At 36.8% G+C, this 26,578-nt stretch overlaps 1 protein-coding gene across 1 annotated transcript in view; it reads right to left on the bottom strand.

Annotated features, from left to right (window-relative positions):
- Window positions 1–26,578, bottom strand: part of LOC116295353 (kinesin-like protein KIF13A) — a 34,421-nt gene that overhangs the window by 5,163 nt on the left and 2,680 nt on the right. Inside the window, exons 4-36 of the mRNA XM_031703143.2 lie at window positions 19,182–19,242; window positions 18,561–18,653; window positions 17,635–17,726; window positions 17,185–17,273; window positions 16,994–17,081; window positions 16,089–16,223; window positions 15,320–15,432; window positions 14,766–14,811; window positions 14,387–14,461; window positions 13,736–13,888; window positions 13,457–13,648; window positions 13,016–13,150; window positions 12,449–12,588; window positions 11,516–11,703; window positions 10,948–11,004; window positions 10,373–10,619; window positions 9,364–9,518; window positions 8,484–8,575; window positions 7,940–8,071; window positions 7,335–7,374; window positions 6,718–7,007; window positions 6,185–6,342; window positions 5,453–5,746; window positions 4,975–5,057; window positions 4,492–4,624; window positions 4,080–4,135; window positions 3,598–3,716; window positions 3,164–3,259; window positions 2,466–2,582; window positions 2,306–2,359; window positions 1,563–1,715; window positions 903–983; window positions 264–335 (exon numbers count right to left, since the gene is read on the bottom strand). Coding sequence (XP_031559003.1) covers window positions 264–335; window positions 903–983; window positions 1,563–1,715; window positions 2,306–2,359; window positions 2,466–2,582; window positions 3,164–3,259; window positions 3,598–3,716; window positions 4,080–4,135; window positions 4,492–4,624; window positions 4,975–5,057; window positions 5,453–5,746; window positions 6,185–6,342; window positions 6,718–7,007; window positions 7,335–7,374; window positions 7,940–8,071; window positions 8,484–8,575; window positions 9,364–9,518; window positions 10,373–10,619; window positions 10,948–11,004; window positions 11,516–11,703; window positions 12,449–12,588; window positions 13,016–13,150; window positions 13,457–13,648; window positions 13,736–13,888; window positions 14,387–14,461; window positions 14,766–14,811; window positions 15,320–15,432; window positions 16,089–16,223; window positions 16,994–17,081; window positions 17,185–17,273; window positions 17,635–17,726; window positions 18,561–18,653; window positions 19,182–19,242 — 4,029 coding nt within the window. The remainder of the gene's footprint in view (window positions 1–263; window positions 336–902; window positions 984–1,562; window positions 1,716–2,305; window positions 2,360–2,465; window positions 2,583–3,163; window positions 3,260–3,597; window positions 3,717–4,079; window positions 4,136–4,491; window positions 4,625–4,974; window positions 5,058–5,452; window positions 5,747–6,184; window positions 6,343–6,717; window positions 7,008–7,334; window positions 7,375–7,939; window positions 8,072–8,483; window positions 8,576–9,363; window positions 9,519–10,372; window positions 10,620–10,947; window positions 11,005–11,515; window positions 11,704–12,448; window positions 12,589–13,015; window positions 13,151–13,456; window positions 13,649–13,735; window positions 13,889–14,386; window positions 14,462–14,765; window positions 14,812–15,319; window positions 15,433–16,088; window positions 16,224–16,993; window positions 17,082–17,184; window positions 17,274–17,634; window positions 17,727–18,560; window positions 18,654–19,181; window positions 19,243–26,578) is intronic.

The following is a 26,578-nucleotide window of genomic DNA, read 5'->3' as shown; positions in this document are numbered from 1 at the left end:
CTTTTTTTTTTGCTATTGGCTACATTTTGAGGACAATGTTAAGAGTTTTTATATAGACTTTTATGGCTAGCCGACTAGGTGGACGTTCATAGGGTCGTCACACAACGTTTTTCTCGCGGGACAGAAACGTTGTGTGACAGAAACGTTGCGTTACTTGATGAGACTATGGATGTCTGCGTAAGAGATTATGATGCAATTTTTGTTTGTGATTCATCCCATTGTTTTGGATAACATCCCATTAAGAACAAGATCACAAGGCTTACCCTAAAATCGAATAGCCGATTGGTGTCTGGGGAATCAAAGCGACCAGGACTGGTTCCAAAAGAGAAGTCAGACTATAAAGAAAATAACACACACAAAATGATCAACCCCCTTAATTGTAATAATCCACTTGATCTAGGGACACACGCGTAGTCTCGTGGTGAGAATGCGTGGTGAGAACGCACCCCTCTTATATCGCCATTTTAACGGGGATCGATACCAAAAATCTGCAAAGGCATATCGGACTATCCGATCCTCCAATTTACCTCCGTTCGCAATAACCAGTAATTCTAAATTCCAAGAGTTAATTACTATGATTTCTTTGTCAGTATTTTTCACCAGGGATTTTTCTCCTGTCCGTAATAGTTAGGTATCGGTAAGGTATTGGGGCGTCCGCAAGACGAAAATTGACTGTATGAGCTTTTTGTGCAAGTAATACATGCTTGCGCAGCTTGTATCCGATCCAATATTCTTAATTGGGAACTATTGTCTACTTTCTACAACTTACAACCATTTTCTGCGAAAACGAGATGCAGCGGAATGTTCGCGTGTAACTAGTTCCTAGCAACAGTTTTCTGGCAAGACTAGTTGAACAAGGAATTAAGCATGTAATATTGTCTTTAGGAGTAAATATTACTCACCGCTGCCGCTAAGTTGGGCGTACTAGCAAACTTCCTTAGAGGTTTACCAATGGCAGCTAACTTTTCTTTCACAACAACTTCCTGGAAAAATAAATAAATGAAACGATTTCTTTAATTTGTCGCTTCCGCACCAACTGGGAACCTGTTTTTGTTTCTCCTTGCTTGGCTAAGAGCCACTGTATCTTTTTTTGTTAATCAAGAAGTAGTTTATACCGTGAGCTGACTAAAAGAAGTAGAATTCTTGTGATTTGTGTGAAAAACCTTACTTACGACTCGACTATGATTGATTCTGATTGACTATGGGTGACTCTGATTTTGCGCTTTGTCAACAATATACCCATGTGTTTGGTTTACCAAGTATCATCTGTTGCCGTGCCGTGTAAAGTTCTCACGTAATATTTTTGCGCTATCTGGGAACCAACACCCACCTGTCTTAGTTTGTCAAGCGCCAACAAGCTTTCGACGTTTGATATCCCTTTACTGTATCCGTGCCGTGTACATTTCTCACGTGATATTTTTGAGCTATCTGGGAACCAACACCCACCTGTCTCAGTTTGTCAAGTGCCAACAAGCTTTCGACGTTTGATATCCCTTTACTGTATCCGTGCCGTGTACATTTCTCACGTGATATTTTTGAGCTATCTGGGAACCAACACCCACCTGTCTCAGTTTGTCAAGTGCCAACAAGCTTTCGACGTTTGATATCCCTTTACTGTATCGCCGTAGAACCGTTTCGTCTTCTTCTTCTTCGCCAACAGCTTGAGCGGCCATTTGCGCTAGACTCGCTCGCTCTTCTGTCTCCTCTCCTGGTTGCTGTGGTAATTTAAAGATACATTAACAAGAGTGAGTCACGTGGGGTGGCATTTTAATAATCTTCTTTAATAATCAATTATGTTTTGCAAACAGCAAGAGAGAAGTTGCGGTATAACCGACGTTTCGTATGGACTAATAAAACTCGTAGTAACGACGATGAGTACATACGTTGCGCAACTGCAAATAGAGGCTTTGCACCATCACGTTATGGCAGCCATGACAGGAGACAGGAACAATGGAATCTGGTCTAATCTGATTCACATGAAAAAGAATTCACTTTCCTAGAGTACAAAAACTCCTGTCATTGGCTGTCTTCACGTGATGGTGGAAATCCCCTATAGCACCTAAGCAATGTTTATGATTGTAAAGCGCATTCTGGTAAAACAGGTAAAGTAGAACTCTTTCATCCTGGCATACAGTCACCAAGGGGACCAGAGAAAGTGTCCGAATTAACAAGGTGTCCGTGTGAAGCGAGCTCATGTAAGAGTATAATGGTAAATGCCATGCACTGAGTCAATTATGCATATATCCATTAAGTATATATTACAAGGTTCTACAGCAATTATTGATTTAAAGGGGACACGACTTACCCGAGGTATGTGCGAAACGAGCTCGTAAACCACACCACAGGTATGTCGATATTCCTGGTGACCAAATAAATCAAAAGTTAAAATCAAATGGAATGACGAATTTTAGGGCTCTTCACAATCGAATATGTTTTTGTCTACTATACTCTCGATTTTAACCCACCTTTGTTAGCCTTCTTAAGAGGCTGTCCTTCCAACTCTGTTTCTTGTATATTCTAATGCAAATTCTCTTCCGAAGAACCAACTCCATCGTTACAGGGCTAGACAGTCCAACTACGACCTTGTCGAAAAAACGTTGTCAATAACGCAAGCAAAAACCGACTCTCGAAAATCCAAAATTAATTAAGGCTACGTATACAAGGATGAAATCTCAGTCCCCATCGAACTATCCCCCCTACCCCCCAAAAATTAATCGCAAGTTCCCCCACCCTCTGTGGAGCTAGGGTAGAAACTAGACGTTTCCCACTACTATCAGTAAGTTGCTACGAACTAGAAGTCAAATCATGTTTTCAGTAGGACACGTTGAGCCGTGCCACTGCTGTAGTTTGCGGTGGTACTAACGACGACCAAAAAAAAAAAAGGAAAGAAAAGAAAAGAAAAGAAAGAAAAAGAGAAGAGAAGAAAAAAAAGCACGCAAGGTTGCCAGCTGAGAATCTTGTTTAACTTGCTAAAGCTTAGGTTAAACGTTAAACTTCACATGAGCCGAACCTAAGTGACACATTGGACAACAAGACGGTCATCTTTGATGTCAGGTTATATACTTACTTATATCGTAGGTTTGGCTCATGCCAAGTTCGACGTTTGACATTAGACTTAGCGCCAATCAAACAGACAGACGCTGGCTTTAGCAATGTATCTCACCTTTACTATAAGATAAACCATTTCGTTCGATCCAGTTACTCTCGTCAGTTCGATGGCATCATGGATAGACGAGTCCCATGACGCGGTAGCAGATACCTAATCGATATATAAATCGATATATAAATATTTAAAATCAGAGATTATAAAATAACTGCAGAGTTCTAACGCGCACAGTGATTGGTCAGAATGCTTTTTCAGACGAGAGTATCTAAAACGCTCGTGTATTTTTTTTCCGCGGATGCGCTCTGAATTTGAACTTCCATACTAGGAAAAATAATGGTTTCATTGCGTTACAAGTATTTGTCTTGCGTTACCTGTTTCTAGTCGTATTTAATAATGGTTTCATTGCGTTACAAGTATTTGTCTTGCGTTACCTGTTTCTAGTCGTATTTAATAATGGTTTCATTGCGTTACAAGTATTTGTCTCGCGTTACCTGTTTCTGGTCGTATTTAATTATAGGCAACTCTATCATATTATCAGGGTTTTCAAATGATAGAGTCGTATCTACACCAGCTGGAGAAGCGTCGTCTGCGGCCCCGTTTCTAAATTCATCTATCAGAAACAAAAATATATATTAAAGTATAGAAAAGGTATATCGAGTAATTAAGGAATTTCATTTGTATCTCTTGTGAAGCGGCGTGTCCGGATTTTTTCAGAACATGTTCCAGGGTCGGGTGTTCAAGAGTTCTGATGGGCAATTCTTTCTGTCTAATTGCAGATATATTTTACTACCAGTGGGATACCTGTGCTCATCCTGAACTGAACCCCACACAGGAAGCCCGTAAGAGAATAAAACTTCGCGATGGGAGTAAATATGAGAGGTAATGAGAAATGGGGGAAAAGATGCATAACAACACACCCCACTCCCACCACCAGCAATCCCCTTGCATGTTGTATTCATATACTTTAGCTTACCATTCAAATCGAGGAAAATAACAGGGATATGTGCTTCCAGACCTTGGCGAATCAAACTGTAAAATAAGTAAAAGTAAATTTAAAAATAAAGATAAAAACGTCAAGATTGATGATATATCACCAAGGATAAGCACAAGACACCCCTTAAAGATGGTAGACAGTGAAACAAGGAGACAGACAGACAAACACACAGAACACAAATAAGGTTCGCAAGTAAGGCTAGCCAGTCAAGATTGAGGAAAAAACTTGGTCGAGATTGCATTGCAGTGTGGAACTACTTTAGGGGATATATTTCCAAGATGGCGTCTATGTCGCCCACTGACAGTCCCACAATGCATTGCAATACCAACTCGACCCAGTTTTTTCGTCGACTTTGGAATAGCTAATAGTACATCTAAGCAAGTATACTCACTCTTCATCAGGTTGCGGTGATCCTGGTATTCCACTCCCAGGAAGAGGACAGAGAACAGCATTACGTTCTTCAGTAAGACAAACCCACTGGTCTATTAACCAGCTCTCGCGTTCTTTATCCACTACTGACTTATCTGTATGTCGAGGAAAATAAAAATTTATCATCTACCATCTATCATCTACCCCTTATGATATGTGCATTTTTCACGCAGCAACCTCGTGACACAATAAATATTACTTCTGTACAGCCTTGCATTAAAGAAATAGTGATGCCTCTAGAAAAAAAACACCCTTCAATAAACGGACATTGAACTAGTTGCACAGTCCCCAACTTTTCTTTTCGTATTTACATGAAGCAAAAGTCTATTCAGCAGACACCCTTTATTAAGAGGACAGCAGGCAAGGCACAGAAGGTGCAAGCCTTTAATAGGGGTACCACTGTACTTCACTTTACACATAAATAATTTTAATATTCTCTACTGACCTTGGTTTCCCATTGAAGAGTGAATTTGTTGATCAAGATATTCACGTCTCTTCATCAACGAGTTTGACCACTTCTCACGTAGCCTTATAAAGCAAAAAGATTTATAAAGTTATTCCAATGAAGTGCGCTAACACAGTAGAATTCGTGAGAAAAGAGATTTTGAATGAATCTTATAATTTCATAATAATAACAATATTTATTGACAAAAATGCAAAAGACGACAACAGACAGACAAACAGATAAACTGACCAACTGGTCTACACAGAAGCACATATACGCAAACGGAGACGGGAAGACAAATGAATCAGAGGATGGAGAGAAAGAAGAGATGCAGACAGACAGACAGACAGACAGACAGACAGACAGACAGACAGACAGACAACAGACAAACAGACGGACAGTCAGACAGACAGACAGGCAAATTAACTGACTGACTGAATGAATGAATAAATGAATAAATGAGGAAGATAGGACTTACAGTGACAAATCCTTTTCTTGGTAGCTGTCAAGTCCCAACAAATGTTTTTTCCTGACACATATGCTTCCAATAGACACACTAGATATAGTGTTGCATACTACAGGAAGTGCCCCAGACTTCGGTACAGGGTTGACCTTGACTACTAGACGACGCGAGTGACCTTGTCGTAGCTGGAATACTCCTCCAGTTTCTCTACCCTCGCGTATGTTTAGTTCAACAGGGGCGTAGATTCCTTGGTCGTTGATCTCGTGTACTTCAAACCACAGTTCCAATTTACGAACAAGTTCGTGCCACCTACACAGGAAAAAATAATATAAAATACATCATTAAGTACAGCGTCTCATATCCCATCCCCTTTTGCTTTTTTGCCTCCAATGATTGAACGACTAGATAGGAAATGCAAGGGCGTAGGCAGGAGAGGGAGGGGAGGGGTGAGGGGCGAAAGGGCTAGGGACTTAATAATTACTTTTACAGATTTTTTCCCGTGTTTTTTTTTTTTTTTTTTTTTTTTTTTTTTCCCTTCATAGCATAGGATTTTCTGTTCATATATCTAGTTGTTGGAGGTAGAGAATAAATCCTTGGAATAAATTGCGGCAAGATTTTAGCGATCTTTTTGTGTGATTGGACCCAGAAATACGTCACAACTGAAAAGCCCTATAGTTGCCCTCCCATCTCTTTTGTAGTCTCAGAACATTCCCCCCCCCCAGAAGTTCTGGATCCCTTTCTCCTTACCTGTCATGAAGTCCTTTCTGAGGAGCTTCCACATTATAATTCCAGTTCATCTTGTGAGTGCTATCAAAGCCTTGACTTCTGTTCCCCCACACCTCAATAGCAAGTGAGCCTTCTGATGCGTATTCCAGGAAATCTTCAGTGATCTCGATGTCAAAAGACTAAGTGATGAAAAGAGGGAACATATTTCATTCACAATATTGTCCAATATTTAGAGTGCGTATCAATCCCACAGGATCTGTTCCTGATTTCAAAGGCTTTATAAAATAAATAAGAATGGCCTTTACTTTCTCTTTGACTACTAGACGGCGATCCTTTTTCGTTGCTGATAGTCAATATAGAAATCACGAAATGATGACGTCAACCCAGGATTCTTGTAAAAAGTCAAATCGTTAAATAGAGAATATCTCTGTGAGAATTAGCTCAACATGAATGAAACTTTTGGTGGTGATAGCGCACTATACAGCCTGTAACCAATAAACTTCATTATCTTTTTTTTTTTCTCCAAACTATTTTTTCTAGGTTTTTTTACTCACTTGTTTGTTTTCAAAGATCATAGTGTTAGTTTTTGGTCCTGGATGTGAAATACTGGCATTAATAGGCGGGACCACGACGGTATCCTTATCTTTCCATAACTGGTACTGACAGAACACGTAGTTACACAAGGCAGGAGGAAGGTCAAACGCCTCAATCACGCGTACACACACTTCCATGCGATTACCAAGCTGAAACTCTTCTATTTCATCGTCATCGTCGATCTCCGGTTCATCTTCGGGGCTTTCTCGTCCGTCCTCGGATTCAATCGATTCGCTATCGGAGCCCTTATCTGAAAACGAAAGCATTTGTACATTTTGTACTTATATCTCTAGAAGATTGCGTGTGGGAGATTCATTGGTGCTTAGTCTTTTGTGCAAACTTGTGTTGGTAAATAGACCGTTTTCGAGTTCCAGATTACCGCTGTGTTCTTTGATTACAGACTCAATTACGAAAGGTTAGCCTTGTACAAGTGTTTAACATTTACAAAAAACGGTAAAATAAAGAATGCTCAACTTCAGCAATGAAAGCACCGTTTGAAATTCCACGGACCTTCACTTGTACACACATGAATATTCTACACCTGAGCAACAAAGAAACTGGAGCATTCCTTACTTACCAGTAACACGAGTAACTTCAACTTTAAGTCGACCACAAACCTTTAGAAGTTAAAAAAATATGTGCAAGTTAGATTTATTGGAGACAGGCTAAAAGACCATAGCACGTCCATTACAGAAACAGACAGACAGACTGACTGATGTACGGACGGAAGATTGGAGGGACGTACATGTCGAGGGATGAACGAGTGGAGAGATGAACGAGTGGAGAGATGAATGAGTGGAGAGATGAACAAGTGGCAGGACGGATGAGTTGCCGGTCGGACGAGTGGAGGAACAGATTAGTGACGGGACGTTACAGCAACAGACTGACTGATGTACGGACGGAAGATTGGAGGAACGGGCATGTGGAGGGATGAACGAGTGGAGAGATGAACGAGTGGAGAGATGAACGAGTGGAGAGATGAACGAGTGGAGAGATGAACGAGTGGAGAGATGAATGAGTGGAGGGATGAACAAGTGGCAGGACGGATGAGTTGCCGGTCGGACGAGTGGAGGAACAGATTAGTGATGGGATATGAAAACAATCAGACAATGACAAGGTCATAAAGAAAAAAGCAATAAAGAAGGAAGAAGCGAATATCAATAGTGACATTACTCTGCTTACCTCTCCCTGCTGGCTGATGATAGGTGCAGCATACTCGTGACTAACATCATGTAATAAACATTCTAAGAACACGTTACACACACCAATAAGAGTGTGACATTCCACCTCAAAGAAAAGATCCGTGTTATCCTCCTGAAACATGCAAGGAAAAAAAAACATGTTGATACTGGGTCACCATGATGCAGGTTTAAGGTAAAAGATACCCAAAGTCTTTTAAAAAGAGTGTGGTTGAACGATCTTTTAAGAAATACCTTAAAATATGCAAATATATGCTGAAATTCTAAATTTGTAAATTTCAAGTTCAACATATATATAAAGAGGGCCACAAGTTAATCAGTTATTAAAATTACTGTCACGTGTCACCCTCATTAAATAAAGTCTTCAATCAATCAATCAAAAAAAACACCCTAAAAGGTACCAAATCGCAAACTACCTTATACGTTTACCCCGTGGTCAACCCCCGGGGGTTTACGCTGCATCCAAAAGAAAAGGATGATCAGCATGAGAGTAACAAACAGCAGTATGGTACGGCATTGAAACTAACCTTGCTATTAAACGCAATCCCCTCATCAACGCACTGGTTGTATAGTTCTCTCATGTCGAATATCTTGTTCTCTAGTTTGTCCAGAGACCAAACTAATGAAATAAAAACATGACAGTAAGGAAGAGGGAAAAAAATGAATAAATAAATAAATAAAATAAATAAATAAATAAATAAATAAATAAATAAATAAATAAATAAATAAATAAATAAATAATAATAATAAATAAATAAATAAATAAGTAAGTAAGTAAGTAAATAAATAAACAAATAAATAAATAAATGAATAAATAAATTTATAAATAAATAAATAAATAAATGAATAAATAAATGAATGAATAATAAATAAATAAATAAATAAATAATAAACAAACAAACAAACAAATTAATTAATTAATTAAATAACTAAATAAATAATAAACAAATAATTAAAGAAAGAAAGAAATAATAAATAAATAAAAATTCCATCCCAATGAATAACTTGACGCAAAATCTATTTGGTCAGAATCTTTTTTCATTTCGGTTCTTTCAAGATCAATAAGTTTGAAAAAAAAAATCAAGGAAAGGACTCGTGACCTGTAAGACTGTAATGGAAAAAACAACGAATAACTTGGTATTGGTAACTTTGACGTTTGCGCACGATTGTCACTAAGCTTCCCGCCAAGTTTTAGAGCATGCGCAGCAGACCTTTTTCCCAGTGCCCATGGTCGTGATAGACCCCTTGCAGCACGTCGGAATGCAGCTCAATTTGGAGGAAATGACAATAGGTTTGCAATTCTCAATTATTTTGTTTTGTCCTTCAAATTGAGCTGCTTAGACGTCCCATGCAAGGGTGCTATAGCCCAACAGATGGTATGGATTATCAGTTAGCGAGAATACTAACTTTGTGTTCCTCTAGATTTGTGTTTCACAACAATAGCAACTTCACTACTGAATCCTGAACGACTGCGACCAAAACTTAGACTCGATGTCGGGATCTGCAAAGTGACTGCGAACTCCGTGTCCTTGTTCATTTCTTCGCTCAGTTGATTAGCTTCCCTGGATAAAGCAATGAAAACGTGCAGTTGTAAAAGAGATAGAGGTTGGGGGGGGGGGGGGGGTAGTAGACCTTTTATGAAACAAGATCAAATCCTTTTTCAAATTTAATATTTGTTGGGGTAAATTGATATATGTCATTGTTTTGACCCCCAGGTGTAGTAATAATAATAATAATAATAATAATAATGGGAGGTTCTTGTTAGCGCATTTATACAACGTCTCAATGCGCTTTACATTAATTAATAGATAATTACTGAGGCACGCAGCATTCGTAGGTATAATGAATGTCTGATTTTCCTCTATGCATTCGTTGGGATAATGCAGACTGAAAACAATGGATTTTGATAAGATCAGTAATTATTGACCTAGTAGGGATTTAATCCAACGGGTCATTTCTTATGTACAGAGGCATGAAGTTATTCGTTGTAGCGAGGGTATTTCCTCAAAACGTTGATGTGCAGGTAGTTACCTTATTCTATAGATGTGGTTTATGGGTTCAAAACATTTTTTAAAATTCTTTACGAATTTCCTTTCTAGCACAATTTCTCTCAACCCCAAAAAAGTTAACCACATAGTGAAAATTAAACCATTACCGGTGAAAGAAATACGCTGCAAAAATTTCTTCAAAAATGTTTTGAGAAGCGTCTATGCAACGATCGCCTGCCGACGGCAAATCGAATAGGTTACGATAGTTTTCTGGACAGCTACCGATACAACTTACAGCTTACCTTCTTTCAAAACAAGAGGGTGCTGTTTGGGTTTGTCGATGTAATTCATTGATGTGTCTCTATCCTCGCATCATGACATACGTGACCCTACCCAGACACAATAGCTTACCGGTGCACTTCGCTTACCTGACAAGAGTATTCGCCTTCAATACCTCTTCTTTTAAAACAAGAGGACGCTGTTCTGGTTTGTCGATGTAATTCATTGGCGTGTCTCTATCCTCGTACCATGACATACGTGACCCGTACCCAGAGCTGAATGACCCCACACTCCATGTTCTGTCAGTGAATTTGTTACCAAGTGGGTTGGTTTGGACTTGACTTCGAAGCTCTTCGATTTTTTCTTCGTACATCAGTCTTTGTTTTTCCAATGCACCTAATAAGAGCCAATTAAATATCACGATTAAGAATCGAATCCTTTCTTTGTTTGCATAAAAAAAATATTTCCGCTTGCTTTGTACAGTAGAGCAAGGGCACAGACCAGTGAAAACTTACAGGTCAACACTGAATCGAAGTATTGTTGGTGAGGTTGCGATATTCAAGTGGGCCGGGGACAATGTTGTTCGTCGTGCCAGAGATTTTAGCTGGGATTGTTTTGATTATTGTCCTTTTTTTTTACGATCTCCTTTATCTCAATATTCTTCAATAACATTCTTAATGGAATATTGTCAAGCGATAGACATCATGTAACTTAAGTTGTTTACCTTGTTTATCAGCCTGGTACTGCTCCTCTAACGCTTTTATCGATTCATGTAATGGACCTGCAATAAATCAAACACCAATTGTTATCCAGAAAATTGTGACCGAGTGCTTTCTTCAAAGGAATCAATGAGTCTCTTCTCTACCGACTTAATGTCATTGAGACCCGTTACCACAGGGCGTATGCGCATCCAAACTTGATGGGCATTACAATCGAAAAAGTAAAGCGCATACCATATATTGTGAAAAACTTTGTAAAACGTTGCACAAATTAGTAAGTTCTGTAAACCTCAGTAGACCTTAGTAGACCGTACCTACTAAACTTTGCACTAATTTGTACAGTTTTGTTAGTTCACTTTTCAACGGATATACGGTATGCACTCTAAGTTGAAAGCTTATTCAATCGTTTGTTCGTCCGTCCGTCCGTGCGTGCGTGCGTCCGTCCGTCCTTGTTTTCAATCGTTTGTTCGTCCGTCCGTCCGTCCGTCCGTCCGTCCTTGTTTTCAATCGTTTGTTCGTCCGTCCGTGCGTCCGTCCGTACGTGCGTCCCTCCGTTCTTCCTTGTTTTCTTACCTTGATGGATTTGGTTCATCATCAACTCATGCTGTGCAGACAAAAAGTCTACTGGTTGTTCAGGCTGGACCTCACTGCCTGGTAGCCGTGGACAGTTAATTCTAAAGAAGTGATTATTCCCCCAGAGGATTCTGTCACCGTGTTTTAATAACGTTCGATCTTTCAGTTCTTTGCCGTTAACGAATGTCCTGGATAAAAACAACCGGCAACATGTTTTATTTGTATCAGATTAGTACAATCAATGCAATTATTTCTTAAGATGTTTATTTGCTATATATAGAGGTTTCTCACTGTGACGTCACGCTATAGAAAAAAAAATTTTTTTCGTCTTATCAGAAACTAAAAAAAAGTTTAAACAGTAAAATTGTCCATATAGATATTAGTAAAACTGTAAAATTTCGTGACGATTTTCGATAATCTAGACACGGTATGAATTTTTCAACCTTACTACTTTTACAAAGAAATGTAGTTTCGTTGCAATCTTCACGAATTTTCACAGTTTTACTACTAATAGAGACTTAAAGATTTGTAAAGATCTACGACAGCGACACAGGTGAAGTGTAAATAATTTCTCTTCGGGGTTCTGTTCATTGGAGATTTCATTGAAAACACTGTCAGTAAAGTCAACTTATCCACAAGGAAGAGAAAGTTTGATAGCGCGAAACCCCAAAGTGAAGTTATTTATACTTGAGTTTGACGTCGCCGTCGTAGATTTTTAATCGTAGATTCCACGTAAACTACATTTCTTTGTAAAAGTTGTGAGGTTCAAAAATTGCAAATCTCAAAGTCTCTAATATCTGTATGACAACGTTGAATATCAACTCCTTTTTCAAATCAAACAAATTTCTCTACAGCGTGACGTCACATGAAAAATCTCAATATAGGAGGCCATACTATAACAGTGAATGCGCCATGCAGAGATAGCATCCATACCTGGCATTGGGCATAGGAGTTAGGTAAACCTCATTGCCTTCAATATCCATAGTACTGTGTTCAGGTAGAATACCAAGACCTCCTAACTGGATATCAGGGGGAGGTAGGTTAGGGTTCAGACGTCCAATTTTAGTATGGTCCTTAAATCAGAATCATGATCAGTATTCAGGTGAGAGTGGTTTTACTACTTAAATACATTTATCAAGGGCGGATCCAGCCCTAATTTTAGGGGGGCTAATTGAGTTAAGGAGGGGGGGGGGGGGCTAATTGAGTTTCTTCCGTCAACACAACGGAAAACAATAAAAAAGCATCTAATTCTTCAGCTTTTTTGTTTTTTTCCTGCTGAAGGGGGGAATTGAGCCTCCCTTTGCCCCCCCCCCCCTGGATCCGCCCTTGTTTATAAGCGGAGAAGAGACACTGCTAACTTCCAACCAGAATGTATAACGCACTACAGAATGGCGTAACAACGATATGGCTTGTGCACCATTTAATCATACATGTAAGATTGCAATAAAATACACTATAGCTAGTTTTTCTCAGCCACTGCACGACCTCTGGTTTGCCTACCTTTAAGTAATAGACAAGCAGCTCATTCATGGATGGATCTGCGTTCAGGTTCACTAGATAAAATTTGTTTTTCTCGACTGCTATTCCTGAAGACTGGACTGAGATACCCATTTCCTCCAAGGCTTTATGTCGTTCCTGCAACACGAAAAATAATATTAAATAAATGAATGGAGCTGGTCATCATCACCACCATCATCATTATGGTCATCATCATCATCATTACCACCATAATCGTCATCGTTATGATCATCATCACAACACCACCACCATCATAATATTCATCATCATCATCATCATCATCATCATCATCATCATCATCACCATCATCATTATGATCATCATCACCATCACCATCACCAGTGTCAGCGATCGATCACTACCACCACCAACAACATCATCATCATCTCCATCACCAACAACAACACTTCCAACACCTTTTACCTGCATAATTTGTTCTGTTTGTTTCTCTTTCTGTTCCCAAGACATCGTCGCCTCTTTCATCAGTTTCTCACTCTCTGATAACTGTTCCTGGATCTCAAACTCCCCAGCATCTTCAGGTGATAACTTGCCAGCAATCTTCAACTGTAGTAACTGTTTTAGCCGCTCGACTTCTTCGCGAAGCTCGCGGATGATCTATGAGAGAAGTTAACAAATTCAGATGAAACCGAATGAAATAATCAAACCCAAGACAATGCCAAACGAAGGGAATATACAACATACCCTAGCATTAGGATCTTCATTGACGACAGCATGATTGACGATTCTCTTGGCGCGGTCTGCGTATCTTAACGTGGATAGTGTCTCTTCATAGTTATCAGATGAAGGACTAACGGTAGCTATCATCACAGTCTTGCTATTACCACCAAGATTATCCTGATAATATTATCAAACAATCATATTTATAATCTGATAACTAATCCATAATAACATAATGTCACGCAGAAATGCGGTTGCCGAGGACTGTCGTGACCGTGACCGAGTTCGTTGCAAACATGATATTCTACACGGCATCTGGATTTGTGGCTCCTAACGATCAAGGATTTATCAAAACAATATTTTTGAATCCTTTCTTGGGGCACAGCCCAGGAAGACACAAATGGTCCAGATCCGATTTAAACTGCCCCCCACCCTCGTCCACACTCACACACATACTACATTCAACTCACACGCTGATTTTTACAAAGATGTGACGTCCGCAGGGCTCTATGGAACCACAGTGGTGAAAGAAGACACTATAGCAGCGTACGCCACCAATGCTACCCTCTAAACCCCAAGTTATTAATCATTTTAACTGATAGAATCCAAAAATCCAGATATCACGTAAATATTAAAAGAAGGGCAACAAGTTTATTCATACAAAAATTGTCGTACCTTGAGTAACCACGTAAGAACGGAGTCTCGATAAGGGACAAAATGCACTCCTTTTTTATGGTGTTTGACTGAAGACTGTCGTATGAAAGTCAAAACAAGCAGTTCAGTATATGAATGGAACGTTCTGAATCTACGTACACCCACCTATTAAATGGTCTTTCGCTCTTACAAGCAGCCTCCTTATAAACGCAAGATTAGCGAAGTTTAGATGGTAAAGCGCAGATCGTCAGAAAATACCATGCGGGAATAAGCGGAGAGACGAACGACAGCGATAGATGCAAGTTTACGTCGAATGGATTCAAAGAAAGTCTTGAAACTGGATTAGGAAGCCAGACGGACAAAATAAATCATAATATCTTGTTGAGGAAACTTGCTGTACCTGATCAGCTAGGCTTGATATTACTTGTCCTAGTGTAGTTAGTGATCTGAAAATGAACAGAATGTCGTGTCAGTCCTGTTTTACTTGATTCTGAAATAAATTAACATGGCGACAACAACAATAAAGGGGAAGACATTAGCGCAGACATCCCAGCTGACAGACAGACAGACAGAAAAAGACAGACAGAAAAAGACAGACAGAAAAAGACAGACAGAAAAAGACAGACAGAAAAAGACAGACAGAAAAAGACAGACAGAAAAAGACAGACAGAAAAAGACAGACAGAAAAAGACAGACAGAAAAAGACAGACAGAAAAGGACAGACAAACAGATGGTGATACACGGTTAGGATTGACAGACACAACGACAAATGTACAGACAGACAAATGGTCAGACAGACAGTCAAATGGACAGACATGAGATAAAAACAAACGACGCGCAAACAGCCAGTCTGAATAGCAAGACAAATTTAATAACCCCTTCCCCTCCCTCCCACAGGACATTTAACAACCACAATAACATTTCAAAAGACTTAATGCAAAGAAAATTACTCACTTATTAATATTGCTTCCTTCTTTCAGTCTTTCTCCTTCAGCACCTGTTTTACTGGCTCTTTCGCTGCCAGCCAAGTCTACAAGACTCAGCTTACTAACTTTCTCGCCAACACACTACAAAAAGGCAAGACAAAGCAGGACATATGAGGAGAGAGGAACTGGCTAGCGATTCAAATAAAGGAATCTGCTACTTTTGTAACACCTTTCCTTCATCAAAGAAAAAGCGAGTGCGCGCTTTGAATGGCACGACCGACGCTTCTCCTAACACTCATCTCGTGCTCTATCAATCCTCACTCCTTGCTTTATAAAACACAGTTCAAGCACGCTTTCTTCTATTCTTTATCAAAATTGCTAATGAAAACAAGTTAAGAAGTGTTTTTAGCTGTCAGATGTCAGAAACACATTCACAAATATTGTACGCAAGAATGTAGAAGAGTGCGAAATTCTTTCGCATGATACAACATTGTGCGCAACTATGAAGCAGTTTCCAAAAGCTCAAAGAGGAAAGATCATCTACCTCTGCACCCCAGTGCATATCGCGCGCCTGTGCTTCTTCACCTTAATGGATTGCGCAGCAGCCATTTTGGCTGGAACAATAAATTTTCCATATGCGCTTGAGGATGAGTTTATTCGGGCACAAACAACAATTCTTATTTTGCGTGATGAATGTCTATGGCCAATGAATGAATATTTAAAGGAATCCCGCATGGTTGATTAAACTTGAAACAATCGTTCTATCGTCTAAGGCCTTAAAGTACAGTAAACCATACCTCTGTATCGTGGTCATATTCTGTTCGTGCCAGTACGATATTAAAGACAGCATGTGATCTACTACTTTCAGTGTTCATGCGCGTAGCTGCTACTGTACGTGACTTGTTCCCTTCTACCATGATGGCTTCGATATCCTGTGTATATATAAACAATATTCAACGTCCTGATGCTCAATAACTAAATGAAAAACTTTTAAGGTATGAAATTGCACGCGCATTAACATGATAAAGCACGATTCTAACATAGAGCAGTTTTCGTATGACTGTGAAAATCTTACGCAACGAACACGGTGGTGACACGACAAGGCATACGCCAGACCAATCGCATTGCACGAGAATTTACTCTCCATCCAACCAAATACCCGGAACACGGCATAAACACGGCGCGGACACGGTCACACAAAGGTCACGGCACTGCCAGACCAATCACATTGCGCGAGAAAAAATTAGCCAATCAAAATTCTAGAAAGCATCACGGTCACGGCACGTCACGCTTACGGCACTGAGCTTTTCACAGCCATACGAAAACTGCTTTATAAGCACCGACTGTTTAGACCTTTGAGAATAGGATCCTTTGTTTCATTTACATCCAAACAAAGAAATGATACTCAAGGGAATGACACGTTGTCTGAAATGGGCAAAACATTACGCCAAAGCTAGACAGGTTTATTCTAGAAGAATTTACATGAGAGAAGAAGCGTAGCAAGGTCTCGGTCTTGCGGAGGGGGAGGGGGGCAATGTACCACTTTCTCAATACCCATATGGGTAAGTTTTTCTTCTCTAGAGTGTCCTGCTATAAATCTACAGGTTCGGTGAAAAATTTTTGTAGGAGGGGGAGGGGTGGTGGTTGCCCCCACTCACTCCCGCTCACTATGTCACTGCATGCATGTAAGGTGTATACAAACCTCATAGGACGAGACAACAAGTTTGGTTAAGCCCTCCACGTATGGTCCAAGTACTTTATGTTCCCTTACCCTCAGAGCTGTGTTACCTCTGAAATACATATGGATGTAAAAGTATGTTAGCAGAAGTATCAATTGGTTTAAAATTTCTAATCTTTTTTCATAATTCATGACAAAGATAGATATTGACTCACCCTCTGGGACAAAGCAAATCCCGAACTCTTTCATTGTAGATTTCAATGTAAGATACTTCTACTTTGTAAGTGATGTCTTGCGTTGTGTTCTAAGGAGGAAAAAATAATAGTATAATAGTTAGAGTAGTTATAATAGTTAAAATAATAATTCAATAGTTAATTATTGACGTGTCCTGTTCTTGTCTAAAATGAAAAAAAACCCTCCCTGTACGTACAACAGGGGTGTAGCCGACCAGAATCAAACTCATATGTCTCCTTTACAGTCAGCTTTCACCTTAACATGACTGGTCAAAATGACAAGCAAAGTAAAGAATTGACCAGACAAGTTCCAATTCTGGTTGAATATTGTCCAATGACCAGTTATTATTTTAAGCCCTGGTATAGAGCACAGTGTTATGTATTTTTTCCCCATTTTCTCCATACAGGTCAGCACTGCATTAGGATCCTTACCTCTGATATTCCAGTAAACAGATTGTCGCATAGTCTTGGTATGATTCCTTTATCATTCTGTACTCCCATCATGGTATATGTTTTACCAGACCCTGAAAACAACCACAGTAAATTGAAGTACTCGTTTCATAGTTTTGACATGGACGACATGGACGACATGGCAGTAATCCTGTACTTCATGACCAGCCCACACATGTCCGTCGACTATCGCCTGACTGTTGGTCGACAGTCGCCCAACTATTGGCTGTGTGTTGACCAAGCGTTGGCCTACCATTGGCCGTGTGTTGACTGCATATTGGCTGACCAAGTACACAATTACCCAACATGGCTATGCTTGTAATAACTATCGATGGAAACCATAACTCAGGGATGGATTGAGGGGAGAGGAGGTTGATTGAATCCAAAAATAAATAAATAAAACAAGCACTTCACACCTACAGGGTAACCTTTCCTTACAGAAAATAAAAAATATATCGAGCATATACAAAACAAATTTTATGCAGGAGCATATATTCCAAGAGAAATTCAAAATTCGAAATTTCTATCATAACCCAGGTGATAGTTATAGAAAATAAAGAGTATCAATTGGACACTCGCTTGGACTATTTTTCACTAATCACATACATGCGAATACATGATTGGGTGTGAGCAGCATATGTTGAAGTGTGCCAATTTGAAAATATAGTACAAAATAAATATAGATGTTACAAATAAACCAATGTTGTCTATTTTCTTTCAAATAATTACCTGTGAAATGATACTAAAAACATTATTCGCCTCAGGCTCAGTGATTACTAGTATTTCAGCAAATAGTTACGTCAACTCTTCAAGACTGGTGGCTCAGTAAATGTTACCGATAATCACTTGGCCTTAAACTTTCAACAAATTATTAAATAATTTATAGTGCTGGGAAAATAAACACATACCTGTCTGTCCATAGGCAAATATACAAGCATTGTAGCCTTCAAATGCATTAACCAATACATCCTTGCCAAGGCAATCAAAGACCTTATCTTGAGCTGCAGCAGGGTAAATGGTAATACAAGTTTTTTTCTTTAGCTTTTTTTAAATATTTTCAATATTAAACAAAGATGTTAAATAGGTGCATAATCAAATATATGTTGTGAATATGAAGAAACATTTGTTAAGAAAGGATGGAAGGGAGGATGGAAAGAAAAAAATGTATGAAAACAGAAAAAGATCGAGGTAAAGAAATAAGGGGGCTAGACCGAATTTTGCTAGACTTGTAAGTAACAGCTTATTTTACTGTGAATCTATTAACTTTGATCAAGTAAAACTATATATATATATTGTTGAGGGGGGGGGGGGGGGGGGGGGGAGCTTACAGCCCCCTTTGCTCCTGATACTGATACACTGTTGTACTTATACCCAAACATGTGTACTAGAACTTCATAGAAAACTGAAGATACAGGTACATATTGTATAATAGCCACTTCTTTTACAGCATGATTCCCAGCTACTCAACAGATTAACTGTAGCAGTTGAGGCTATGCAGGCATTGATTGTGATAAGGAAACTAACTTTACCTGCATACTTTTCCTCATTGGCAGAATCAATAGACCAGAAGCAGTGATCAAAGGCAAAGTTCTGTCGGTATAACAATAACATGATCAAAAAATGGAAAGATTAATGCCCAATAAAAGACATTTTTCCAATGTCAAGGTACAATTTAGAGTTCACAGTAAGACAGAGGTTCAGGCCCCTTACAACTTTTTCCAAATCCCCTTGCATTCCCTTGAGTATCATTACTTTGTTTGCCAGTAAAATTTTGAGCAGATTAATTAATAAAGAAGAAAAAAAATAGAAATTTAAACAAAGAATCTTATTGTCAAGGAAAGGACACATGGTTTTTATTGGAAAACATAAATGACCAAATGAAAAAAAAATTTTTTTTAAATTTGGAAATCAATAAACCTGAATATGAGTATACTGTAAAAACATTTAATGTAGTAAATAATCAACCTAGCCTAGTTTTACTAAGAAACCGTTCAAATTTCAATTAATCAATCATTATAATTGCTGTATAATTATTATAGAAATCCAAGCACTAAAGATTTAAATCTTTTTGTTTTTCAGTTTTTGGCAAAGGAAACACTTAAGACTTTGATCACTGCTGGAATAATGACAGAAAGGAAATATCCAGGACTGAGACAGGTGAAGATTGAAAAGTTGAGATAAAATTACAGCTGTCACTGCTCAGATATTGGCATCATGAATAATGATAAATTTAGAAATAATTTACCGCCGCTTTTGATATTCCGCAAACTCTGTACTTGCAAGCTGCACTTTTGTTGCCATCAATCAAAAATAATTAGAAGGCTAACTTTTATGTTCTTGACTTGTGGCAGTAAAGACTGATTTCACAACAAGCCATTAAGATGTCAGAAATCTTTCTGCAAACTCGGTAGTTGCAAGCTGCACTCTGACATTACATTTTTTGCTGCCGTCAATCAAACTGTACCCTTTTTATTTACGGCTGGCATCAGTAGACCAATTTCACAACGAGCCATTAAAATGTCAGAGTAATACAATATCCAAAACTGCAGTAAGTTTTCGCTGCCAGAATCCATAATCATAGTTTTCTGTTTAGCTATTTTTAAATTAAAGACTTTTTTACCAAAGAAGTATAAAGTTTTATCATAGAGCTAAGGCCATACTATTTTGTTATAATAATGTTCAATACATTTTAAACTGAGCAACAAAATAAATTCAATCTTGCATTAAAAGGAAAGGCTAAACTTTTCCCCCTCAAGTCTTTTTTTTTTTCCATCTTGAGCACAAAATTTAAGCCATGTTTTTCTTATTCTTAAAAGAGCAAAATCTCTGGCATAAAATTTTTATTATTAATTTCAAGTCAGTCACATATTTCCAAGTCCTGAGATGACCTGTCATAGAAACAGAGAACCAATTTCCTGAGTCTGGAGTACAGCTTAATGCATTTGACTGGTCCTATGTTTAATACTAGTGTCAACACCAGAAGAGGTTCATCATTAATGAGTTCTGATATTCTCTTTGTCGAAACAACAAACCATTGCTGAGGAAACCATAATCAATTTCTAACCTAAGAATTTGAAATAAATATTATAAATAAACAAATAAATGAGAAAATAGAAAACTAAATGGGAATTGGAAATATGGAACAATTTCAGAAGCACTTTTTGGAATAAATAGCAGGTTATTTTCAGCTGAAACAGAATTTAATTATAATAATGGTCTTCAACCCTTTAAAAAATAATTAAAGATAACCTTGAAGATAGATAAAAAATATAAATATATTTAGAAATAATTAGGTATACTATTATTAAAATATGTCATAAATTATAAAATATTGAATTTTTTATTCAACATTATTTTATTTTTCTTTTCTTTTCTCATATTTATTTTTGCTCAATATGGTAAAGCATTTGTTGTTGAGTTTAAATATTGTTCATAAATGATCAAAAGATTGACTTGGATCGATATTAGATTTTTGATAAATCATAATTTTCACTGATGATCTTTTGGTTTCAAAAATGAATATGCAATAACCCAGGAGAAAAAAATTCTGAAAACCTTTTAATATAATTAAGTCACCCCCTGCAAATATACATGTAGTGACGCAAAAGTAATACAAGAAATGAGACAGTCATGTTAATTAAGATTATAATGTAGAGTGTGAAGATAATACTTCTGATTGGTAGAATACTGATTGTCTCTAAAAGGGAATCTATATGAGAACAGTATGAGCTCAACGGCAATCAGCAACAAGACAAAACAATAATAAAATGCTACAATCAAAATTGATGAAAGAACAGATAAAGTTTATAGTGAATATAAAGTGAAAAACAATGTGTGTGGTAACAAAACATTTCATATACATCGATTATTATTTTTTTAGAGGCATAAAGGTTTATATTTAATTTCAAGGGCTTCATCAGTAAGAATGATTTAAAAAAGGATGACAGCTTGTGCAGCATTTTCACAACCTCTCTCCATCAGTGCTTCATTGATTGCATTTAATGAAAAACTTACATGCATTAGAAAGACTAAAATCCTTTTCCTATACTTTTCAAGTTAAGAATAAAATAAAATTTCATGTTTTGTTTTGTTTTTGTTTTTTTTTTTTTGTTTGTTTATTTGTTTGTTTTGGTTTTTTTTTTTTGTTTTGTTTTTTTTGTGTGTGTTTTTTTTGCTTCAAGTCAAAATCAGGCCAGATTAAGATTGGTCCAAAAAATGGAATTTGCCCCCACCGGCTGGTTATCAAAAATTTTTCATTTGTGGCTGATTTTGGTCAAAAAATTTTTGGGGTTGAAAACCTACTGGTACACACTCTCTTGGTCCAGTGACTAATGTTTGAATAGTTTTCTAATGTTTCAAGTCAAAGTCAGGACAGATTATGACCAGTCCCAATAATGGAATTTGCCCCCACCAGCCTAGTCTCCTCCGCAACTGTCATTAGCTTCGGTCCCAGACCCTCCCAGGACCATGATAATCTGGGATCAAGCTAATGACGACTGCAGAGACTAAATCCACCAACCGGTCATTAAAAATTTTTATTTTCTGGCTGATTTTTGTCAGAGGTTGGACTTGTTGTGTACATGTATACACCTATACTTGCAAGAAGGTTGTACAAGAATAGAACATTAGTAATTTAGTGAGAAAGGAATACATTAAAAGACAAAAGAAAAAGTTTAGCTTCAGTGATCTTCTTTTGTTTTTTAATATAATTCCTATCCCACTAAATCACTAATGTTCTATTTTCGTATGTCAATGTTCTTGCAAGTAGGTGTACATTAATTAACTCATACTGAATATTTATCAGTTATCATATTTATCTCCTCAACATGGAGCCATATAGTTTAATGAGATTGTACTTTGTTCAATTCTGGATTTCCTAATCTTAAGAGTTATCAGCTATTTTCAAAAAAAATAAAAAAGAATAAGAACATCAGCACAAAAAAGATAAAAATTATGTAAACAATTCCTTTGTGAATTCAAAGGAAATCTCTTCTTAATCAATCCGTAAAGAAAGGATTTTGCTAAGTCTTCAAACACATACTTCCAAAAAACATTAATGTTATAAATAGAACATTTAGAGCTCAAATGTAGGCTTTAGGGATTTGTCATAATACCTATGGATTAGTGGTTGACAGGAACTGGAATAATAGCTAGATACATGATATTAGACGATAAGGAAGAGAGTACTTGTATAATGCTATAAAAGTACTCAAATCTCTCCATACTTGTGAGCAAGATCATCCTGGCCATCAAGAATACTGTTCATATATATGTATGTGTTCTAATTGTTTATATGCTAGATATATTAGATTATCATAAGTGTTATTAAAGTGTTTGTAAGGAGCAAAACATTTTGGTCCAAAATAGGAGACTTTTATTGATTTAATAGGTGGGTACTGGCAAATACCCACTCTACTCCCCAAGAACTGCTATGAAGAAATGCTAATTACTGCATGGGCATCTACATGTACAGTATAATGGATATATTTACATGTACATATATATAAATATAGGATATTACACAGTGGCACAAACGTATGAAGTTTATCTTCAAGTGGTGAAAAGTAGTGAGCGCAGTGACTGATCAGTACAATATTTTTTAGCACAAGAAGATAAACTTAATATCTTCAAGCTAACGTGTAATTTTCTTCTTATATATAGACACATTAACAAACAAAAACTGGTTGAAAACATTGGAAAAGACGTTCTCATTATCTTCACATGTGAGGATATAGTCTCAGATGTATAAGTTCATATGAAAAAAAATGAGTGATGTACATATAAAACATCATCATCATCATCATCATTGTCAGCATCATGACATTGAATAGATCATACCCAATCTAGGGTACAATGTTAAATCATAGCCATCCTCTTGTTTGACAATAACAAAGGCGTTAGCTTTCCTCATTAGCTTTTTTTGTTACATCAACCAATATGGCAGCTGTTTAATTGTTATTCATATCTCAAGGTATTTTGAGTCATGTGGTTGTAAAAACCCAAGAGTTTCTTAATCATGTGACCCTGGTCAAGACTAGCTATAATCAAAGAAATCTGTGCTTTTGGCTTTTGTCAACTGAATTTTCAGTCTGAGTTTTCAAAGAATTTTTATGGATAATAGAACTTAAAAATCCAGACATAACAAAGAAATAAAACTCGATAAAAATAAATAAAACTAAAACTAGTTGAAACAAAGTGGGGAGATATTGGAAATTTTTAAAGAATTGAAAGAAATCTTTCACAAAAATGTTCATGCGTAAATGGTTCTAAGCTGTTGCAGACCCATCCTGATTGCACTATAACATGTACAATACTGCATAATAGACCCCTTGGGGGTATATACTGTATATATGCTATACCCCCAGACATACAGACTGTACATGTACAAACGTCTGTAAATTTGGCAAATTTCAACTTGAGTTTTCTCAGCCGATATACCACCTGACATAATGAATCTTTGTAGGGTTACTAAAGTAAAGAAGCTCTTTCTGGTGCTGGTATGGGTTTTTTAATTTAACGCATTTTAACTTTTAGCATCCATTTTGGCAAGGGGTCTATTGAAATAAAACGACTAAATGATGACAGAAAGCGTTTTGATTGGTCAAAGGAACTCTGTTTATAGCAGATACAACACAATAACAAGAACAAAAATTGCACATTCTACATAGATCTTACCGCAGTCATAACTGTCAATTAATGCAAACAAATATATTCAACCATGTAGACAATATGCTTCAAATCTTACAGTATAGTACATGCTCCAAAGTGTTAGATGCTATTATCCTTGTCAAATTAGAGTATTAATATTTCATACCCCTTAAAAAAAACTAGTATTTCTTAGGTTTGGGGAAAAAAGAGTCTTTTAAGTCTGTCTTTGGATAACAGCCTGGTGGAAAGATCTAGATTGTATAAACAAATAACGTAGACAGTCATTCTTATGCATAAAAAAGCGTGGTTTGTAATTATCATTAATTATATTTTAACACTTGGCACACGTCTGCGGAACCAGCTAGATGAAGTTGATACGAAAATAACAAAATTATTAGAAAGAAAGCATTTTTAAACTATTTTTTTGTCATTAACAATTATTTTTATGAGATATCTGAAAAAATTATCGAAATACTGTAATTAAGGTATCAGGGTACCCCTAGTGACCAGTGTGGATTCAACTCTATATAGCGTAAAAACTAAATGACAGATTGTTGACAAGTCATGTCAGCAATAAATTATTTGAGAGTAGCATGTAGCAAAAAAAAATTTTTTTTGTTTATTACTCGCCATTAAAATTTGCTATTGGGAATTAATTTTGGGAAATAATTGCTTATCGTGCATTCTCTTGGAAAATGGAAAAAAACTAAAAATCAACCTTTTATGGCAATTTTGCTCCAGTTTGTCTATGCCCTAATGTGTGAATGCGAAATCTGAGAAACAGTTCTATGCAATAAAGACTAATTTGTATTATAAAATATTTGAGATAGAGCGCAAACAATTAATCCGTGAAACACTAATTGCTAAATAGTACAAAATAGTGCTAATTAAACAATAGAAAACAATGGAATTTGCATGAAATTGTGCTATTTAGTATTACTAAAGTTTCACGGATTTACTGTGGTCACTATATATCACCAAAGCAATATTAAATGTTTCTTTATATGTCTCTGTATTATGATACACTCTGGGAGCTGTTAAGCACTCAAGAAGCAAACGAAACACTTGGCTACACCTCATGTTCCTATGCATGCTTCCCTCCTGCTCTATAGCTCCCAGGGTGTTCATACAGTATCACAGCACAGAGATATGCAAATGTGTTAAATTTAATCCTTATCTACATAACAATGATAAAACAATAGAAAACAAATGAATATTATTATACATTGCAGTTTTTGTGAAATTTAATTAATTGAATGCAAAATAAATTTAGTACTGCGTGCCATTGTTGTAGAATGACCAACTTGAGGTACTATAACAGGTGTTCATTTATAGTTTAGATTTTCCCTACTTCATCAATGGATATAGAAGTCCAAGCAAGTGAGAAATTGAGATCCCAGTTTATTTACCAGTAATTAGCACCTTTTCTAATGAGATTTGTATATGGTTTTGTAAAATTTATGCCTCCGACTCGTGATTGTATAGTCAATACAACACAGCCACTTATATTGTAAATATAACATCAACTACCTGAAGATAAATTATAATATTATCTCTTATGCCTGATTAAATAGTCACTTAGCGAAATAATACAACCTTCAATTAAATTGTATTTCTTCTTGCATGATCATTTTTTGTTTAAAAAGGTGACAGAATCAGAGTAAAATATTACTGTTTTTCTTTGCATAATTTGTGCTCCATACCATATTGTTTATAAATATTAATTATGATCTAAAATAACAATAATATACATGTATAGTAAAACATACTACTTGCATATTATTATAGAGTATACATGTACAATGATATGATGCTATCATTATAATGTAATTGTAAAATATAAAAATAAAATAAAATATCACTATTTTTCTTTGCATAATTTGTGCTCCATACTGTATTGTTTGTAAATATTAATTATGATCTAAAATAACAAAAATTTACATGTATACTAAAACTTACTATTTGCATATTATTATAGAGTATACATGTACAATGATATGATGCTATCATTTTATTTGTTTTTCAAGTTAATACAGCCTTGATTATAAAGATTTGATAGAGTACTGTCACCTTTGAAGTTTTTTTTCCAATACTGATAGATCTACACTTATGTATACTGTATATATAATGCTGAAAAGGATATCTTAAACAACAAGCTAAATACATGAAACCAAATAACCTTGTCATACTGACCTAAACCTACAAAACGCAACCAGAAACCATGTAACAGAGCATTATTCTGCCTGACCTTTATACCAGGAGGATATGATAAACAACA

The sequence above is a fragment of the Actinia tenebrosa genome, unplaced genomic scaffold, assembly GCF_029948245.1.
Source record: "Actinia tenebrosa isolate PJP-AT-01 unplaced genomic scaffold, QUT_ActTen_1.0 PGA_scaffold13__45_contigs__length_12533684, whole genome shotgun sequence".
Taxonomy (NCBI): domain Eukaryota; kingdom Metazoa; phylum Cnidaria; class Anthozoa; order Actiniaria; family Actiniidae; genus Actinia; species Actinia tenebrosa.
Note: the sequence above shows the minus strand (reverse complement) of the source record. Positions and strands in the feature narration are given on the sequence as shown.